At 47.5% G+C, this 21,026-nt stretch overlaps 1 protein-coding gene across 2 annotated transcripts in view; it reads left to right on the forward strand.

Annotated features, from left to right (window-relative positions):
• RNGTT (RNA guanylyltransferase and 5'-phosphatase) overlaps window positions 1-21,026 on the forward strand; it is a 2,962,270-nt gene that overhangs the window by 2,623,007 nt on the left and 318,237 nt on the right. Inside the window, exon 16 of one of the 2 annotated variants that reach the window (XM_069606512.1) lies at window positions 12,764-13,548. The exons of the other annotated variant lie outside the window; for it this stretch is intronic. Within the exon in view, the coding sequence (XP_069462613.1) occupies window positions 12,764-12,927 (164 nt within the window). The 3' untranslated portion in view covers window positions 12,928-13,548. Of the gene's footprint in view, window positions 1-12,763; window positions 13,549-21,026 lie in introns of those variants that run through there. 2 annotated transcript variants of the gene reach the window in all.

Raw genomic sequence — 21,026 nt, forward strand, 5'->3', positions numbered from 1 at the left:
TTTCCACCAACCCCTCTCATGAGGAAGGTGGTCAACAAGATGCACAGGGAATTGATGACGCTCATCCTAGTTGCTCCCATGTGGGCGAGGCAACCGTGCTTCCCACATCTACGCAGACTAGCAGTGTGCGAACCCATCAGACTCCCGTGCTGGCACAACCTACTATCCCAGCACCAAGGTCAAACAGTGCATCCTCAACCCAGCTCAATGAATTTAGCAGCATGGCTCCTGAAGTCATAGAGTTTGGACATCTCAACCTACCACAGAGATGCATGGACATCCTAAAGGAATCTAGGAAACCAAACACGAGGCACTGTTACTTCAATAAATGGAAAAGATTTGTTATCTGGTGCCAGAATAAGCAAATCAACTCGGTTGATTGCACTCCTTCCAATATTATCACCTACATGCTCCACCTGCTGGATGCAGGGTTGGTATTTAATTCACTCAAGGTACACCTTGCGGCGCTGTCAGCCTACACCACCTCCCATAGCAAAGTTTTGTGGTGGAAAGTACCAGTGGTTAAAGCCTTCATGGAAGGGGTACCGAGACTCCACCCTCTATTTTCTAACCCACCTCCAGGATGGGACCTTAATGTGGTGCTTGCTAAGCTCATGGGCCCACCATTCGAACCCATGCATAAAGCTAGTCTCAAACACCTGACCTATAAAACTGCCTTCTTAGTAGCCATTACATCCATAAGAAGGGTCAGTGAAATTCAGGCTCTGTCAGTGCAGGATCCTTTCTTGACTGTTCATAAGGATAGACTGGTTCTACGAACACACCCTAGGTTCTCACCTAAGTTCATTTCAAATTGTGCTTCCGGCCTTCTTCCAAGAACCCAAAAGCTCTGCTGAGATGAAACTACACACTCTAGATGTGCAAAGAGCGTTCCTCTACTATGTAGACAAGACCAGACCGCTAAGGAAAACAGACCAACTGTTTGGCTCCGTAGCTACAGGCAGAGAGGGAGATTGCGTCTCTAAAGGTGCCATCTCGAAGTGGATAGTCAATTGTATCCAGCTATGTTACTCACTTTCTGAAAGTACTCTGCCTTTTACGCCAAGAGCCCACTCTACAAGAGGCATGGGGGCCACTCTGGCTTTCATTGCAAATGTACCCCTTGACACCATTTGCAAAGCAGTTACTTGGAGCTCTGTTCACATTTTTACTCAGCACTACTGCATTGACACTCATTCCAAGACAGATACTCAAGTGGGACAAGCGGTTCTAAGACACCTGTTTGCTCATGACCCTTCTCACATCCCACCTCCTTTTTCTAACACTGCTCACTAATCTATGCACAGCATGTGTTCTAAGCAGATTCCACAAGCCTCAGAAGGGATACATTACTCACCGTAATCGTATTTCTGATGCTTGTATCTGCTTAGATTCACATGCGCCCGCCCTTCCTCCCCTCCGAGAGAAGGCACATGGATGTTTGTAGTCTTATATATCTATCTATCTGCTTGGATGATCTGTACTCGCGCTACTCCTCATGCTACCTCATGTCAGAAAAAATACAATCGGAGGGTCCTACACGTGTGAAGGGATCATGGGTACAGTGGACGTCACACTAGGGATAGTATTACTGACACGCCCTGTGTCGACGCCCATTTTTGAGTTTTGAAAAACAAACTGTAATACTCTACTTCTTCCACTAGATGTCGGCCTATGCACAGCATGTGAATCTAAGCAGATACAAGCATCAGAAATACGATTACGGTGAGTAATGTATCCCATATTCATAGTTGTTGGCCTCAGCGTACCCTCGAAAGGTACTATTGCTCTGGCAAGCTTTCCCTTCTAGGCAATTATAGTTCAGCTTGTTTTGATCTACTTGACTTCTTTTATGGCTCAATTGTGCAGTTCCTCTAAACTTTGCTTCATAAAGTTCTCTCTCTTTGGTATTATTTCTTCTTGTTCAGAATATTGCATTACTTTCCCCTTTTCCCAGGGTCCTGTTTTCCACTGTGTTTATTTTTCGATTTTCAATAGTTATTTCTCCTGTATCGCAACATTTTGACTTCCTGGGTTTCAACCTTAACTTTGCCTTTTTCCCAGGGTTTTGTTATCCACTGATCTTTTCTCTCAGTATTCAGATTTTCAATAATTCTTTCTCTTGTATCACAACATTTCGAGTACATTTGTTTTAAGGTTAACGTTGTCTCATGGTTTCTACTGAGACGAGTTGCTTGTGCAGTATAATGATTCCCTTGGAGCCCCCCGTTCTCCCTGTTACCTTTGCTTTTGCAAGAGAATATCTTTGTGAGTCTTGTTCCTCTGGGACCTCCTCTCTTGACCTGGACCGCTGATGCTGCATCTTCCTTGGTGTCTCTCTCTCTTCGCAGTCTCTTGTTTCCTTCTGGCGTTCCAGTGCTCTGTTCCCGGACCTTACACCGCGTGGCTCTATATTGGCGTTATTACCTGGTTTACAGGCTGGATGTCCATGAAGGAGGATCCATGGTGGTTTTCGCCACCACCTTCTCCCGGGCTCCTGCCCTGTCGGCTTCTCTCATTTCGGGTTTGCTGTAGCTCTGGCGTCCCGCTCTTGGGTACCGAGCGAGTTTGAAACTCCCTGGCTTGCTGACGTCCGTCTTCTCGAGGTATTATGCAGCTTGGGGCCTCTCTCTTCTCTCACTATGTCTCCTAGAGTGCTCGCTTATCAACTTACTCATCCCAGTGGATTGGATATTTTGATTTAAAGGGACATGTTCTCTTTCCATAAGATAATGGCATCTTTAAGGTGTTTCTTCATCACAGTCTTGGTATTTAAAGTTTCTTATATTTTCGTGCATCCCATGTAGGCCACAGTGTGTACAGCTTTAGGGAGTTTGTTCTGGGAACGGGAGTCATTGTCCCCTAAGGGAGAGTCTGTCCTGGTGCATTTCCCACTTTCCTCGACCCCTAGAGAGGGAGTTGCGGAGAAGGCTCACCTCCCTAGCCCCACAGGGCGGCTCCCTCATGGGGAGAAGGGACGAAGTCTCTTGATTCATCATAGTTTCAGAAGTGATGGATGAACACAGGTAAACAATTAATAGCTGACCCTCTATAATGGGCGCCTAAGATTCTGAGGTTTCTGAAGAGAGACCAAAGTAATGTTTGTCAACTCACCTCATGGAATGTAGCATTTTGAAAACGACATTGGAGTAATACCAATTTTAAAAATAATTAATCAGGGTGTTTGGGTTAATTTTCTTGAAGGAACATTACTTGTGCTCTGAGACAAATATTACAGAATATGAGATGGCATTATTAATAATATGATAAAAGAAAACTCTAATTACACTCCGTGTGATAATCTATATGGTAGGGTTTGGTATTATGATTCTAAAAATGGGCCACATGAATAGTAACAGGGAAAAGAAACTAAATGGCTTATTATGAACCTGCACGTTGATCCAGGCTCCAAGTAGGCAAAAGTTGCCTTTATGAATTAATCTCAAATCCGTAAAAACAGGCCAATACAAAAGAAGAGCATCTGATCGTGTATGGGAAATACCAGAGTTAATCTCCCAAGAAGTAGCCGCAAGCAAAAGAGTTGAAAATGTGTTAAACCTGGACCTTTGGCATTTGAGATGTTTCAATTTAGCCCAGTCATCAGCCCCAACTCTAGGCAAGCTGCTGACCTTTTCTGATTGCTTCTACCTCCATTTCGTTTGCATGATTGTAGTCAGTGCTTTATTTTAATCTCATTTTAGATTGCCATGCCAACCAGAGTATTACTTGTACGCTCAATCTGCTGAGTAAGGATGAGACAGGTTTGTCTCACAAGTAACGAGCAACAATCTCATCATTATCATGAACTAGGTGGTGTTAACCTTTCTTAAAGGGATCCTTCGAAGAACCCTGATTTTAGGAATAATAATTAAGCCCCAAGACTCAATAAGGTTTGAAAGCAGGCACAGATAGAATTCCAGAGAAAAACCATGCAAACCAAAAAAGATTTGCAATGATTATCAAAGTACTTTGCTGTCAAAGTTTGGTTTCCAGGAGATTACAAACAGCTACAAACCTATTTCCCTAAAGAAACCGGGGATACCGTGCTGACTGTGATAAAAAAAAAAATATATAAATGTAAAATGCCACTTTAAGTCAAAGGAATGGAGCTGGTATGAAGAAGATAATTGTGGTAGATGCATGGGATAACTGCTCCTGTTGGAAAAGACAGGCTGACCTGAAGGTTATTACAAATGGAGCCATTGCTTGCCCTATATTAGTGCAGCAGGTTTAAGACCCAGTACTTATTCTCAGAAAGAGTCCTGGGGTGTGCCATGCCATTTCTGTGCTTTGGGTCGTCAATCACCCGACCCTTTGCACCAAGTTAAAACCTATTTGAATACCTTCTATTTTGTTGCAATTAGCTCTGATCCTGCATGAACAAATGTGATGCAGTGTTCTGCTGAAAGGAAGCTGAGAAAGATCACAATAAAGAAGTGTCTTAAAGCAGGACGTGTTTATTTTATTTATTTATTGTTAATTTATAACTCGCTTTATACCAGCGTGTGGTTTATAAGCGCTGGGTATGGAATTCAAACCTGTGTTGCGCTGCGTTGTCTTGCTTCGAAGACAAACACGTTTCCCCTGAGCTTCCTCCCAGGTATGGTTGCCCTATTCTTGTTGGCTTCTATTGACCTAATCTGCCTGCCTTTGAATTGGCGATGTTTCCCACATAGAGTTCAAGGGAACCTAATTCATTCTCCCATGTAGGTTGAGACAACCATTTTGCACTGCACAAGAGTGGGGTTCCAGCAGTACTTGCAGAAACTAGAAGACAACTACTGATCATATTTCTTGGTGATGAAGTAGAAACCAAGATAGTTTAATTTGGTGCTGGGGGTGTTTGGTGTACTGTATTAAGAGAATATGTGGAAAAGCTAGCTTGATAACCTTCCATAGAAATCTGAGCAAAAGACCTTTCACCTTATACATGAGTGCTACACTTTCATTGTGCTGGGAATTTCAGCTACAACAAACAACTTCTACTCACTTTAATTCTTACGTGGGTGAAAAGGGTAACTGGATACTATTGCCGAAAATGCTCGCACAAGTTGTTAGAACACTGTGTTTCACTCACTGGCTTCATAGACACTTGCTTTGAGGGTCGCACTGCTTTCCCGACTTCTGACTACCACTTCTGGCTCGCTGTGGACCCACACCCTTCTTCTTTAAAGGTGTCTCCGGTCCAGCCACACATTTAGCGAGCCTCTCTCGCTCCTGACACCCAGGGCTTGACAACTGCTTCTTGCCTCAGCCTCCTTTTATTTTATGCATCCAGGTTTCTTCAGGTGTGGGCTGTTCGTCTTAATTCCCTGACTACAGCTACAGCGTGCCTCTTCAGCCCTCTTCCTCCTCCCAGTACTTCTGAGATTATTGGACTTGTAGTCCCCTTCAGTAAAGTTAGTTTTCTCAACAATTGGGCTATTTTTAAGGGTAGATTTATTTCCCTTAAGCTCATTTAAAGATGGACTGTTAGAATTTGTTTTTATTGATGAATACATTGGATTTAAGGAATTTACTAGATCCTTTTTCATTATACCTTCGGGAGTAAGGAGGGTATTTATTCTTAAAGGATCTTTCTGTTAACACGGTTTGCTCAGATTTAGCGAAACTTGTACCCCGGGTCATGGATCTTACATGCGAGTCAGGGACAGTATGATGGCAATATGCCATCCTGCTTTGACAACCCAGAAAGACACTTCCTTTCAGAGGACAAATACTGTGTGTCGTCCCACGGGATCTCCTCATCACCCTGGGCCCTGTCTCCTCCCACGTGATCCTCCCGCAGTACACCAGGCCCAAGGTCAGGATCAGGAAGCGTCTGCCTTTCCCTGGCCACCTGGGAGATGACTTTAGGCAGGGTTTCAGTGAGGGATCCATAGGATTATTCACAGAAGGGTTAAGAAGAATCCATTCTAGCTCTGCTGGAGCCTGGTTTAACAATGTAGCCATAACATTGATGAAAGCAGGTAGGAAATCATTTGCCAAGAGAAAGTAGCTGAGCAATTGACTTGCCATTCACTTATTTACTACACTTAAAGATAGACCCAGCCCTCTAGGGAAACCTTACGCATGTTTTTTCCATGGTCCCACTTCCCTCATAAGTCCCAGTGATGTGATAGGATAAGTCATTTATAATGCGCCTGTACACAAGTGTTAAAGAGAGGGAATACAGAGGAAGGACAAAACAAACAATCTTACTAGGCCTTGTGTCAGTCAGATCGAGTAAGTGCAAGGGGAGCGTGGGGGTGGAGTGCCAGTGAGAGGGAAGGGGAAATAGGGCACAAATTGCTCTGGGTAAGTGCGGCCAGGGCAGCTCCACTCTGGGTAAGTCCAGGGAGGCACAGGACTGTAGAGGTTACAGTTACAGCTTCCAAGTGTGTGCTAGGCCCAAAGGCAGTGCAGGGGTGACTGATCATGAAAGAGCCCCGTACCCAGTGAGACTCTGAGGCTTACCAAGCATCCAGTCAGTGCAGCAGACAGGTATGTCAGCAGGGGAGGGGGAGAGAGAAAAAGCAGAGGAGATTTGGAACGTTTTGAGCTACTTCCAGAACTTCAGGTGCTCCGGCTGAAGTTTGAGAGCGGCAGGGAGGCCATTTCAGAGGAAGGCACCTGCAGAGGAGAGAGATCTACCCTCACTCTCTGCCTTAGAGAGTTGGAGGTAGCTGAGCGAAGGGCTGGAGATTGAAGATATTTGGAAGAGAGAGTTGGATGTAGTGCAGGCACCGGCCCCAGAAAGCCTTGTGGACAATGCAAAGGGTCTTGAACTTGATCCTTGCAGCCACCGGGAGCCAGTGGAAAGATTTCAGGGCTGGAGATATACGGTCCCTGGGCTTGAGGCCAAGGATAAGTCTTGCAGTCCTGTTCTGGATTAGTTGCACAGGGCAGAGGGTAGCAGATGGAAGCTTGAGAAAAAGGCTGTTTCAGTAGTCCAGCCTAGAGAGAACCAGGGCTCTGGAGACCGTGAGCTTCTGTGTGAAGATGAGAAAGGGAAGAGTACCTTTGAGGAGGTGCAGCTGGTAGTGGGACTTCTTGGCGAGGTCTGAGATGTGAGGAGAGAAGGAGAGAGTGGAGTCGAAGATGACACCAAGGTTTTTTGCCTCACAGGAAGTTGAAGGAAGAGGGCCCAAGGAGCACGGCTACAGTGATCGAGGGAAAGCGGGAGCAGGGGTCCCAATGAGAAGGATCTCTGTCTTGCTGGCATTAAGGCAGAGATTGTTGGAGGCACACCAATCCTTAATCGCGGATAGACAGTCCAGAATGAGCGGGAGAGAAGGCTGAGGGGAGCCTGAAGAAGAGGTGAGTGTCATCCTCATAACATTGCAAGTTATAGGAGAAGGTAGAGATCATGTGGGCCAAAGGGGCCAAGTAGAGATTGAAGAACCAGGGTGAGAGGATAGAGCCCTGGGGAACACCACAGGTGGAAAGAGAGTGGCGGAGAGAAAGGAGCAAAGTTGGACCTGGGAGGGACGGTCCAGGAGGAAGGAGGTCAACCACTCCAGTGCCTGATCCGTGATGCCCAGGTTCTCACAGAGTTGATTGATCAAGATTGTGTGGCTGACCATGTAAAAAGTAGAGGAAAGGTCAAGGAGGATGAGGACAGAAGGAATGCTGGAGTCAAGGTTAGAGATCAGATCTTCATGGGTGTTCAGGAGAACAGTTTCCGTGCCTCTGGCAGCTCGGAAACCACACTGATGGTCATTGAGACAACCAGCAGATTCAGTGTGGAGAGTAAGTTGGGAGATGGCCAGCCTTTCCAGGAGTTTGCCCAGGAAAGGGGTGATAGAGATTGGGAGATAGTTTGCCGGACAGTTGGGATCGGCAGACAGCTTCTTAAGGAGGGGGTGCACAAGGGAGCACTTGAGGAGAGTGGGGAAAGTTCCAGTGGCGAAAGAGTGAATACAGAAATCAGCCAAGGCTGGAGCGAGGGTGTCAATATGGTCAGTGATGTTTCTGGAGGATAGGGGAGCACCTGTTTGGACCACACTTTCATAGATCGGACTGTTCTAGAAACCTTATCAGGTGCAGTCAGAGAGAAAGAGGAGAAAGGAGGAAGAGAGGGAGAGGTGGCCAAAAGGGGGCCGAGATAGGGAGAAGGAGAGGAAGAAGAGATAGAGGACAGGATGTCCTGAGTTTTAGGGGTGAAGTGAGAGGCCAGAGCCATACAGAGGGACTGGGAGGGAACAGGAGAGGTGGAGACTGCAGTAGGATTGGTCAGTTCTTTGCCGATTTTAAAGAGTTTGGTTGTGTAGTTAGAGGCTGCAGCAACGCAGGCTTGAATGTGGGCTCTTTTCTTGGACAGGGCAGAGAGTCTGTATTGCCTTTGGGGTAGGCAGCAGGCTAGTCTGTCAGAGGAAGCGCCCAAAGCCTACACTTCCTCTCAGCCACCCTGCACTTGAGTTTCAAGACGTTGAGGTCGGAGTCATTCCAAGAGTTGCACTTGGAGGTAGGCTTCAGCCAGATTCTCATGACCGGGGCATGGAAGTCCAGCGTGTTGGAGATAGAGAGATGCAGATTAGAGAGGGTTGTGTCAGTGTGTTAGTCAGCCGCAGGAGTAGACGAAGCAGAGAAAGTAAAGGCAAAGGCATCTACTGACACGCTTCATGGGCCGAATGACTGCAAAGGTAGGTGGCAAAGCCGGGGTGGGCTTTGCCTGAGAGACAGAGAGTTTCAAGTGAGAGGAAAGTAGAACGTGGTCAGTCCAAGAGAGAGGAGTGGTGAGAGGGTTAGAGAGGGGAGATGTCTGAGGAGATAAGAACATCTAAAGTATGTCTGTCAGAGTGTGTTGGATCAGAGGGCAGAAGGGAGACAGAGAGCGTGTTGCAGAGGTTGGAGAGTAGCCCAGAGGAGGGATTAGAAGCATCCAGGTGGACGTTGAGGTCTCAGAGGAGAAGTTGAGAGGTAGAGACAAGGTGATAGGAGGAGAGGTCAGCCCACTCTGAAAGGAAGAGGGCAACCTGGTCAGGTGACCTGTAGATAGTGGCCACCGTCAGAGAGAGGCCAGCAGAGAGAGTCTGCAGACCAGGCATTCAAAGGAAGAGAAGGCCTGCGTAGGAATTACAGAAGCAGGGAGCCACTTAGGAAAGATCAGAGCTACTCCATCTCCGGGTCAGTTGGTTCTGGGCTCGGAGAGGATCTTGTAACTGTCAGGGAGGAGAGTGTCAAAACACGTGACAGAGCTGGCCATGAACCATGTCTTGTGAGAACGAGGACATCCAGGTCAAGTTCTTCAAGGAGGTGACCGATGTCAGAGGAGTGACAGCAGAGCGAGAGTTGAGAGTAGCGACGTGGAGCAGGTTGCCACATTTAAAAGACTTCCCGGGGTGGGGTACAGACTTGAGGTACACCCAGCGGAAGTGGGAGAGGTGTCCCGAGAGTAGGCAGAGATGGAAGCGAGGGGTGGCAGAGGAACCAGCAACATGCTAGTAGAGGTAACAGGAGGAATGGAGAATGTTGATAAAACGCGGGAGACGACTATCAAACAGAAGGGGATTGGGCTGATGGCCCTGGACCATGACGATGCCATTCAGATGGATGTTAATGATGATCATAGTGGAAGGAGGCCCAGAGGGCCTCCCACGAGTTCCACCATTAATGGGAGAGGAAGATATAGGAGAGAGAGCCGAGACCATATGAAGGTTCCATTAGTCTGGTGATGGAACGACAAAGATGATGTTGGTGAGAGTCTGTCTGAAGGAAGCACTGATGGTAGTTATCAGCGACAGAGAGGCCTGGGTTGGAGTCCAGGATGTCCCTCTTGAACTTCTACCTTCCAGACGTAGTGATAGGGATAGGAGATAAAGTAGCAGTTAGACAATATGGGAGAAACGGAAAGTACCATAGGGGGTGTGAGGAGTAGGCCAGAAGGTGAGATGCCCAGCCCTGCGCTGCACATGCAGGGAGCACAACAGTGGGGGGGATGGAAGGGGATCACACAAGGGATCACAACAGGGGGAGCAGACAGGTGGCACACAACTGTGCAACAGTAACCACAGTTAAAGGAACCAACAAAGTGGGAGAGAGCCTAATGGGCACGGATTCACAGAACAACAGTAACCACAGATGAAGGGGACTTAGAATGGGAGAGAGCCTAATGGGCACAGATTCACAGAACAGCAGTAACCACAGTTGAAGGAATAAGAGGGACAGAAAACACAAGTAAGGCTCACCGCTATGGGGGTAGAGCCTAAGGTTACCAAGACAGAGTATGTTATGTCAACAGTGAGGTTGAAACATGCCTGGGCTTGTATTTCGGTGTAGAGGAGACATGGCCTAGCAGCTTGGGCTGGACCGCTCCCATTGGTGGCATTACCAATACTGATTATCATATGACTCGTCCCCTGCTGTTGTATCTTAAGTGGGCTCACAGTGGTGTGGAGTGTTGCCCAGAGCAATGGCAGTGGTTAAGTTTATGAGTGAGTGTTTGAGCCTAGATGTCTATTGTGACTTGAACATTGGTTTCCCTTCTTGCCAATCCTCTGCCAAATGCAGAAGCAACTCTCAAGTTATGTTTTCTTATGAGGCAGATTATTAATCTACTTTTTATGTTATGTTATTGGTTTTTATATAGCAGGGCTTCTGCCATTTTCTAGGCCTCTTATCATATTGCGCCCTACAAGAAAATGGTCCATGTTGGGGTTGGGTGGAGGTTTCCAGGAGCCGAAGGACAAGAGCAAAGTTGCTGTTGCTGTAGTATTTATGCTTGCAAATCAGAAGTATCCGGGATCTACGCAGGGTAAACTTACAGGTGAATATTTGGCATATCATCTCTTGACACCCAGCCTATGCGTACCCAGGGATGGAAGGGCAGGTTATGTATTTTGAAGTAGCGCTCAAGGAAGTCTGGTATAGAGTGTGTCATTGTGATGGTAGTGTGGCGACATGTGGTGATGGTTATGTTTGGGAGGCTGGTAGATCAGTTGGTTGCTAGCATCATAGGGCAAGGCTACACCACAGAGTGCCTTCCAGTGATTTCATTCGTTGGTGTGCTGATGCTCCCATAGGAAGATCTAGTATTGTTTTTGTTGCCCAGTTAGTGTTCCAATTGTTTGGCCCAAGCAATTCAGTTGCTTGGTTAGTTAATCTGCCTTGTGTCTTTATTAAGCTTGTTATGACCTATTTGTTGTCTGACAGGGTGCATATGTTCACGTTTAGGAGGTGTGTTATTTGCAGGCTTGTTTGTGGTTTGGGTGTAATTAGTTTAACGACTATGTTTGAGTAGATCCTTTCCATTTCTAATGGGGATGCCTGCTTTTTAAGGGTCTGGTGAAGAGCAAGATCTTGAGTGCCTTGCATGAGGCGAGGAAGTGCTGCAGCATGTGAATTCCTTTAGGCAGTGTATTCCAACTTCCCGTGGTCATAATTGTGCACAACGTGTTGCTGTTTTCTGATGCAGAAAGGCACTTTAAGGAGCATGGTGTTGCTATATTAGTGGTGTCATTGCATTGTATGGTGTGATTTACCTTTGTGCATGAAGTGGTGAGCTATGCAGAGTGCTTTGAATTGGATTCCTCGCCTGAGGGCCAGGCAGTGCAGGGCTCGATATGCTGGTATGCTGTTATCCCAATTGTGCAGTCATTGTATCATGGCTGTGTCTTGTTTTCTCTCTAGCCTCCTCAACATGCGTTCTGGGATGCTCAAGGAGATGCTGTTCTAAAATTGAACCTTTGATAGGACAAGATAACACTTGTAAGGGTTTTTTATGGCGCGGGGAGGCAGGATACATCATAGGTATTGCAGGTGAGAAAAACACCAGTATAATATTTGTGGTTCCTGTGTTGGTTGGCTATCCATCATGTTTCCCAGGTCCATGATGACTCTGGATGTTTGTGGTCAGCCTCCCTGTCTCGTTTTGTAGGGTATAGAAGTGTGTGTGGGTTGTTTATGTAATAGGTCAGATCATGATTTCCCCTTTGTTGTGGTTAGTTTTTAGTTTATTCTTGGTCATTTGTTTGAAACATTTAGGGTCATGTTTTGCTATTGTCAGAGGAAAGTTTGAAGATGATTTGTGTGCAGTCTGCATACTTGTAGCATGTGAGGAAATATTCCGTTATAAGCCTCATTTTTTGAGCCATGCAAATAGTAAAGAGGATAGTGTGTAGACTGTTTGTTGGATTCTGTTCTGTATGGAATGATGTCATCCAACGTAGTGGATTAGCAGGCCAACTAAATGTTAAAAGTATGTCTGACCATCAAAAGCTGTCAGGTATCGAGTAGACTAACCTTGCTAGTATGAGAGCTGATTTTCAGTTCATCCCATATAGCTCATAGCGCAGATTCAGTTCCTCCCCAGGATCTAAAAACCACTTGTGCTTGTTGGTTTCCACATGGCCCAGCAGCTGGCTGTATACATAATGCTTGAGCAGCTTATCAGCTAAAGGTATGTTGGAAATGGAGTGGTGACCTATCCAGAAATACCCAAGTACCGATCTTAGTACCAAGGATGCATTAATTTGGGTCACATGGTAGCAGGTGCTTCTTGACTGAGACTGGTCTCGAAGATGCCTCGAGATCATAGATCTGTTGGCACACCAGCGCGATTGCCCGTGCCCACTGGAGGCTGAGGCACGACCTTCAGGTTATCCTCTTTGCAATAAGGCCTCCTTTCAGGGGGTGCATATTTTTTCTTCTACAAATCAAACTAATTTGGGGACAATGTTCTAATTTGGGGACAATGTTACAAGTAACTATTTACATTGCACGCTATATAAATATTTAATGTTTACATAAATAAATAATAACCTTTTTTTCTTTTCTTTATCAGCTGTATGTAACAGTATTAAATATCCAGTTACAAAGGAAATCCTTTTTGAATTGATTGATAAGTGCACAGCAGCTTCCCAAGCGCACATACGTAAAAACCCACTGGATCCCGACACAGAGCTTATGCCACCACCTCCTCCAAAGAGACCGCGAAGTGTGAACTGAGGCACCAATCTGCAATAGGGGCGGATTGTGTGAGGGAGAAGTATGGACAAGGAAAGGTTGTGAAGCATGCTGTTATTCCATTACAATTTTGCACTGGGACAATGCAAAAAAGTATGTTGCTCATACGCATTTGCAAAGAAGTTATCCTAATCATCTTGTGGAGACAGTAGTTTGGTCGTTTCCATTGCTGCGTGCATTGCAAACAAGACATGACACAAGTTCAACCTCACAGTGGAGATCAATACATCAAAGACATTTTGGGGTAACGAAAAACAACGCAAAGTGGCCTTTTTTATATATATATCCGATTCTATGCCACATTTAATTTATACAGAGAAAGTCCAGAACTGTGAACATGGGCACGGTCGTTTACCCTTTTTTTCTTTTCTTTTTTGGATAATTTGTTTTTTAGAAAGTGGAGTTGCCTCAGATTTTGGTGGACTGATCAAGTTGTGTTTTTCCCACCCTAATTTATTGTGGTTTGCTTATACTTCTGTGATGTCTAAACAAAACAACATTGTTTGCAGATTGTAAATGGTTCAAAAACCACCTTGTTTGTTTTCATTGATTTTAAAACTTCTATCAACTTCATGTTTGACATATTAAAACACTGACACCAAACGTTGTTCTCAGGGTCATCTTTAATTCATGATCATTCTGTATTCTGGTTGATTGGGAAGTTATATTTTCAATTGTATGCTAAATTGTGTGGTCAAGTCTGTCATCTCTTATCTATTTCAAGTTTTCTTTATTTGTACCCATTTCATATGTGTATTTGTATATAACGAAACAGCAACCAACATCTGGAACTATTTTGCAATTGCTATGACAGAAAAATAAAGTTTTGCAAAATGTAGAGGAGACTTGCCAGGGCGAGCAGTAAATTTTTCACATTCATACTTTCTTGAATAGTGCATCCTACATGTTTGTTGTAATATGAGTTAGGCTCCCGGTTGTATTGTATTTATTTTCACACCATTTCCATCTGCATTTATCCATGTGTATTTTTTGGGTATTTTTTTCTCTATTCACATGTATTTCTTGCTATGCAAAAAAAAAGTTGTAACTAGTATTTTCCACGTTTATTTATATTAATAAACACATTAGGATTTGGATGCCTGTAATGGGAAGCTGCTACAGCTATGCTCTTGCACATCAAGTCAAGGGCTGCATATCTGCAGCCATTTACACAACTTAAAAAGGAATACAATTCCCTTTTAACTTTGTGTCATGTTACTTTGCAAAGCCACTGACTTGCAATGCATGTTTGACGACTTAAAGACCCAACAAAGGCACGTTTTTCCGTTTTTTACAATTTTTGCAAATGAATTCAGATGCAAAAAGAGTGATTTACGTCTGTATTGATGAGGAAAAATCGGTTCCATGTGATAATTCCGCCGCAAAAATATGGCGATACAAAAATGTCGCCATATTTTTCTGGCAAAATGCACCCTGCGGGGGACACCCCCACATCATTTTTTAATGTGCGGGGGACACCCCCGCAAGCCCCACTCCCACATAATATCCCCAATAAAAATATCGCCTATGGTGAACCAAACGGTCATATTTACGGTGATATTTTTGTTGGGGATATTAATACCTGATACCGAAAAATCAGTAAAAACGGAAAACGGGGGCATTAAATCAGAGTTAAAACTTTAAGATACTCATCTGCAAGGAATCTACTGTCTTGTGCCTTAAGAAAAAACGCCTGGGACACCGCTCTACAGAGCGGGATTATGGAACCCCCTTCCTGCCAATGTACAGCAAGAAGAGAGCTTCATTCAATTCTGGAAACTATACTAAAAACACGCCTCTTTAAGCAAGCATAAGTGCCAGAATGACTCTCATGTTTGAAGGATTTCTCACCATTATTTGTTTCCAAACAACTACTCTCTTCTTCCTGAATACACTTTTTAGTTGGATTTGATTGTACTTACCCCGCTCCTCTTCTCTCTGCCTATTACACTGTTCTGAATGTACCAATGCCTGTGAGTTATCAGTTCATTATGTCCCCCTTTGTCTTTTCTCTCTCCGCATCCCCACCCTCTTGGGTCTCCACAAGGTAATGTTATATTGCAGTTTGCTCTGTGTAATTCAACAAAGAAATACATATATTGGCAGCTTAGTAAGACAATTAAGAAAAGGCCAGCCCTGAACAACATACTTCAGAGACCCAACAACCTTAAGAGCAAAGTTCAAAGTTGTTGTTTTATTGGTTCCAATACTGTTCAGTGGATGTCCAGATCTACCTGGACATGTTCCTATTCCTCTTTCGAGGTCCAATATGATAGTAAAGGATAGCAGAAAATGGTGCCTTTCTGAACCCCCATTTCTTAGGGAAGAGAGATTTGCTTAGATTCTAGGGGTCCAATTCAGATGTAGTAATTGAATTAGAGATTTGAGAAATAGGAGCTATACTGTCATCTTGTAGAGCTAGGTACGCAAATGAGTCCCAACACAAGGAACTCCACTCCCCCCAACCCCCATCTAACCATGGCAAAACTCAAGCAAAGACAAATCTCACAACTGGCCTTTCTTAACAATTGCAAACATTTGAAGGTTGTCTTCCCAAGTGAGGATTTAGGATATCTCTACAGCACTCTGTCTCTGTAGTTCTTTTGGGCAAACATTTTCTGGCTTGTCTCTTCTCAGATTCCTCCTGTAGATTTCGTAGGTGGTGCAGTGTCTCTGCCACTAGCCATAGAAACAGCTGGACCTCTGCCAACCAGGTTTGCCTGCCTCAGTTTCCACACAGGGGCTTTACCAAGACCTTTTCACCTCCCTTTCCTAGGCTCCTGATTACTACCCTTGATACCTTCACTTTACTCGTATTCTGGTCCTTGCCCTTCTTGATGCCATGCCACACGCTCTATTTCCTCCCGCTGTGTGTTCAACTGCTTCTTCTGAGGGGTCTCTCTCCTACCCGCTGCCTAGAGTGGTGCTTGCCCTGTCGGTCGTCCTAGTAGTTCTCAAATGCGGGTTCCTCCTTCTCCCAAGCCTCCCCCCGTTTGTTTTTCCTACCACTTCCTTATAGTCTCCTCCTGACAGTTCCCGATATTCTTTCCCTACCATTTCCTCATGTTCACCTCATATTTATCTCCTTTCACCTCCTTTCTTCCTCCTGCACAAATCATTTTTATCCCCCACTGAGACTCATTTTGCTTCTCCTCCTGCCACTGCTTCATGTTCCTTCTTCCCTCTGTTTTCATGTTCTTCCACACATTCCTCTCTCCCTCTAGCCTTCTTCTCCAACTTATCCCTACTTTTCATGTCCCACCAACACCACTCTAATGGGACTGGGTTTAAACAGCTTGAATTCCCCAACGCCTGGGTTGGGCTTGGATCAAGGGTCTGCAGCTGTGTGACCTGTGTGTGCAGCGATTTGGATTGGCTCCTTTTAATATCTGCTTTTTGATCAGGTCTGTTATAGTTTTCTTATAATGGTAAGCAGACCACAGCTTTAAAAGCTGCTTCTGCCATCTTAGAATAGGACAGGGCATGGCTCTACATTTGCGCACAAATGTTCGACTCTGAAAGCAGAGCTGCTGTTTGTGTACATGCAGTAAGTGTTCACAGGGCACTCTTCTGCTGGAATTATGTTATTGTGAAACTTGTCTTTCTCTCTCTGCAGATGTTGCTTTGCAGGACATGGCTACACTATTCTGGAGACCATTGAGCCTTCCCACATAAATATACATATCTTACTCCTATGTGCCGTCCCCTTTCCTCCATACTGTATAGGAGTGTCCCTCGCTTAGGAAGGGAAACAGAACCTTTTCCACCAGAAACATTGTCTTCCCCTTTAAATTTAGATCCCCATGGGGGTGCGGCACTGGGAGCATGCTCTCCCTTGACACCGCCCACCGGCGCCACTCCTCAGTCCTCTTTTTTACCGCGTCGACTGGAGCAGACATCTTTCACCTTAGGCTGTGGTTGAGGCCATCTTTTTCACCCCTTAATTCCACGCTACAACTTCCCCAGGGATAATAATGTTTCCCTTTTTTCCATGTGACTTCATAAGTACTCTGTCCTACGGTGCCACGCTCCTCCCTGGCGCATGTCGACGGTGGTGGGGTTCAGCAAGTATCCGGCCTGCCTGGGCTCCTTCCCCACATCGGATCCACATGTGCTGTGCCTTCGGTGCCTTCGCAATGAACACGTCTGGGTTGTCTGCTCGGTGTGGGACGCGCTCACCCTGACCTCGCTGAAGAACCGCTTGGCCAGGTGGAGGGAGCTGTTCCCCAAATCACCACCAGCGCACATCAAAGAGTATGTCAGGAGGAAGACCAGGCCAAAGATAGGTGCCCTGTTCTCCACTGCACCCTTCAAGGGCGACTTCTTCCCTGCGGAGCGTCCAAGTGGGAGGGGCCTTTCAGGCCCTACTACCAGCAAGGGGACCAGGCTCTACGAGAGACCGGCCATACGGCTGAGGGAGTCCAAGGATCCTCCCTTTCCCTCCGCTGAGGGACTGCAAGGCTCTGGTACTGCGGACCTCAATGGGGGGGTTTAGCTCTGATAACGGGCGCAAACCTGAGGGGGGCACCTAAACGCAGTACAACGCACACTACCGGTTACATGACTGAGGGCAATCCACCTCCCGGAGGTGCAGGGGAAGGTGTGTGCCTTCGCAATCAAGCAAGCAGGTGGAGACTGGTCTCAGTACGACAGTGGTCCCACAGCAAGCATGTGACACGGTACCAGACAAGATGGTCTCCCGGCCAGACAAAGTGGCAGCGCATCCTGAGCTTCACCATTCCAGTGCACAGGGATTGGCGCTTGTGCCAAGGTGGGATTGGTCACCGACAGTCACCTGTTGCACCTCATACCCAACTACATCCACGCAGGGTCGATATACAGACCCCGGCTACCTGAGTCAAGGTGCGGAGAGAGCACAGCAACAGGTACAGGCCCAAGGACCAACGAAGGAACGCACCTCACCACCATGCAAGAACAGGCTTTTCGAGAAATTCCTCACGCTCATGAGGTCACTTCAGATGGGGGCCATACTCCGGAGGGGGTCATCCAAGACATGCTCCCTGCGGCACCCATGCAACCTCCTTAGTCTTACGTCCCGTCCCCTTTCCTCCATACTGCATGGGTGTCCCTTCCAAGGGACGGGAGACTGAACCTTTTTCACCAGAAAAACCTTTTCCCCTTTAAATTTAGAAGCGCGCAGGGATGCAGCCCTGGGAGCATGCACTGCCCTGACTCTGCCCTCCGGCGCCACACCTCAGTCCCCTTTTCTGCATCGACGGCAACAGGCCAAATTCACCAGCGCTCCTGGGTTTGGCTTCGGCCATGTAATTCCACGCGTGCATAGTTCTTCTGTCTTTTTTGTCTTTTATCATACAGGTACTCGGTCCTCAGGCGTCACGCTCCTCCCTGGCGCAGGTCGACTTCCACAGGGTTCAGCAGGTGTCCATCCTGCGACGGGCTCTTCCCAACTTCAGATCCCCACGCCCTCTGCCTACGTTGCCTTGGCTCAGACCACGGTTGGCAAGCTTGTACAGCATGCAACACCCTGTTATCGAGTTCTCTGAAGAACAGACTAGCCAGGTGGAGGGAGCGCTTCCAGAAGTCGCCTCCAGAGGACCTCAATGACTTTGTGAAACATCCATCCAGGCACAAGGTAGTCCCTCTATTTTACATCGCACCCCGCAAGGGAGACTCCTTCCCAAGAACTCGCCTGCGCGGGAGGGACCGCTTAGTTCCCCCTACCAGCATGTGCACCGAGGCTGCTTCAGCTACTGGCCGACAGGCAGAGGGATCCTCAGATCCTGCCAGTGATGGTATAACCGGAAGGTTCTTGCACCGGGTCTTCACCCGAGGGGCTCTGCCCTTGTACCGGCATTATGTCTGAGGGGCCACGCCCTAGTACCGGCAATACGTCTGAGGGGGCACCTAAACGCAGCTCTTCTGGCCCCCGGGCAGGAGGGTGTCTCACCCACCGGGTCTAGGCCTGAGGAGCAGGGTAGGCCTCGCGATCCATACTCAAGAGTCTTGGAGAAGGCTCGGCCCAGCGAGCCGAGCAACACGACGTAGGCACGTGGCAGGCAGCTCGACAATATGGCTGCCGCGCCAGACATAAGCACCTGTCTGCCGCCATGCCAGGAGTTTGTCGAGGAACGCGTGTCAACGTGGGACTGGCCTCAACCAGGTACGTATCCTACAGCCTATGTTCCCGCTGCGTCCGTATGGGCAGGCTATACTGCGGCTCCAGCAGCCTCCTGCTACCCCGTCTATATCCCCTACCACTCCTACGGCCTGTGAAGACAGGTTCTTTGATTGGTTCCTCAGGCTCATGAAGTCCCCTCGGATGGGGGTTATCCTCAGGGATGCCATCAGGCACGTGCTCTCTCCAATGCTTGCAGCACCTCAGGCTCCTCCGCCAGCACCCCTGGCGCACCCTCTGCATCCGGCCCCCAGCCAATTCCTCAAGAGGTTCCGAACCAGCCTCCTCCACAGCCTTTGGCTCCGGTCCCGGTACCCCAGCTGCCAGCTCCCGCTACTCCCCTACTGACGCAGGAACCTCCTGATCTTCAGGACACGGATGAGGAGGAGGACCCTGACACGCCCACGTCAGCCAGGGCCTTCCACGAACATCTGGCAGGGCTGGCTGAGTACCTGGGCCTGCCTCATACCGAGGTTGAACAACCAGCAGAGGGGGGTCCTTGCTGAAGTCCTCACGCGGCACCCCTCTGCCAGAACGGGAATTCCACTGCAGAACGATGTAGTCTCCCTGGCCAAAAAGGGTTGGCTCAAGCCCCACCCTGCCCAGCCGGTCAATCGACGCCTGGACGTCAAGTACAGGCAGATGGACAGGGATACACTATTGCTATCGACCCATCCTCAGCCACACTTCTCTGCGAACACTGCGTCATCACTATACTCCAAACCTCAGTTGTCCTCAGCTTCTTCCTCTGCGACGCTGCTAGGCAAGGAGGAGAAGATCTTGGAGGCTTACGGGAAGAAGCTTTATTCCAACGCATCCTTCCATCTTCGTCAGGGCAACGTGATGCCATGCTGGCTGCCGCCAACCAGAGGTTATGGCGGGAAATTTCAGACTTACTCCCAGAACTCCCTACGCAGAGCCAATCACCTTTCAAGGCAGGATTGACTGAGGCTAAGCTGGTGGCGCAGGACCTCATGGAGTCAACCGTGGCCCATATTGACACCTCTGGCCGTGCCATCTGTATTGCCACGGACATGACAAGGACAGCCTGGCTCCGTGCAACAAAGTTCAACCCAAACATCCAGGAATGCATCTTAGATCTTCCGTTCGAAGGTGGTGACCTCTTCCACTCCACAACGGATGAGGAGCTGCACAAAAGGAAAAACAGCTCACAAACGGCCTAGTCTTTATCCATCTTGACAAAGACCACACCCAAATCGTACACCTAGTCACAGCAGTGCTCTGACAAGTGTCGTACGTATGGAAGGTTCCGCGGCTTCCAGGAACGAAGATCCAGGCAGCCAGACCGCTCGCAGACTCCAAATTGGCGCAAGCAACAAAAAGGGGGGAAGGAGGAGTAAGGGCTTTTTCCAGTCCCCCTCCTCAGCAACAGCCTCTGAGGGCAAGGAAGGCATGACACGCCCCTTCGGGTCCACGTGTCTCCAGTGGGGGGCAGGCTTGCTCTCAATGCACATTTCGGACGCCAGAACTTCGGACCCCTGGATCCTCTCTGTAGTATCCACGGGGTACCACCTACCCATTCCAGCCTCTCCTCCCTCCCTCCCCTCTACTCTCTCAAGTTGGGACAGCAACTCTTCTGGCAGAGATCCTCTCGCTCATAGAGAGCAGGCAGTGGAGGAAGTCCCAGCCTCCCAGAGGCGCTTGGGCTTTTACTCCAGAATTTTCACCATTCAGAAAAAGAACCAGACAGGCCTGAGAGTTGTGCTGGACCTTTCCACCCTCACCTCTCCTTACCTCTACAAAAATTCAAGATGGTTGCGCCAGCATTCATAGTGGAGACATTGTGCAAGGGAGACTGGATGTGCTCCCTGGATCTGAAAGACGCGTACCTACACGTCCCAATTTGCCAGCCCCATGTTTCTTTCCTACGGTTCAGGATCATGGGCTACCATTTCCAATGCAA

Source organism: Ambystoma mexicanum, chromosome 4p (genome assembly GCF_040938575.1).
Source record: "Ambystoma mexicanum isolate Mex_15411 chromosome 4p, UKY_AmexF1_1, whole genome shotgun sequence".
Lineage (NCBI taxonomy): Eukaryota > Metazoa > Chordata > Amphibia > Caudata > Ambystomatidae > Ambystoma > Ambystoma mexicanum.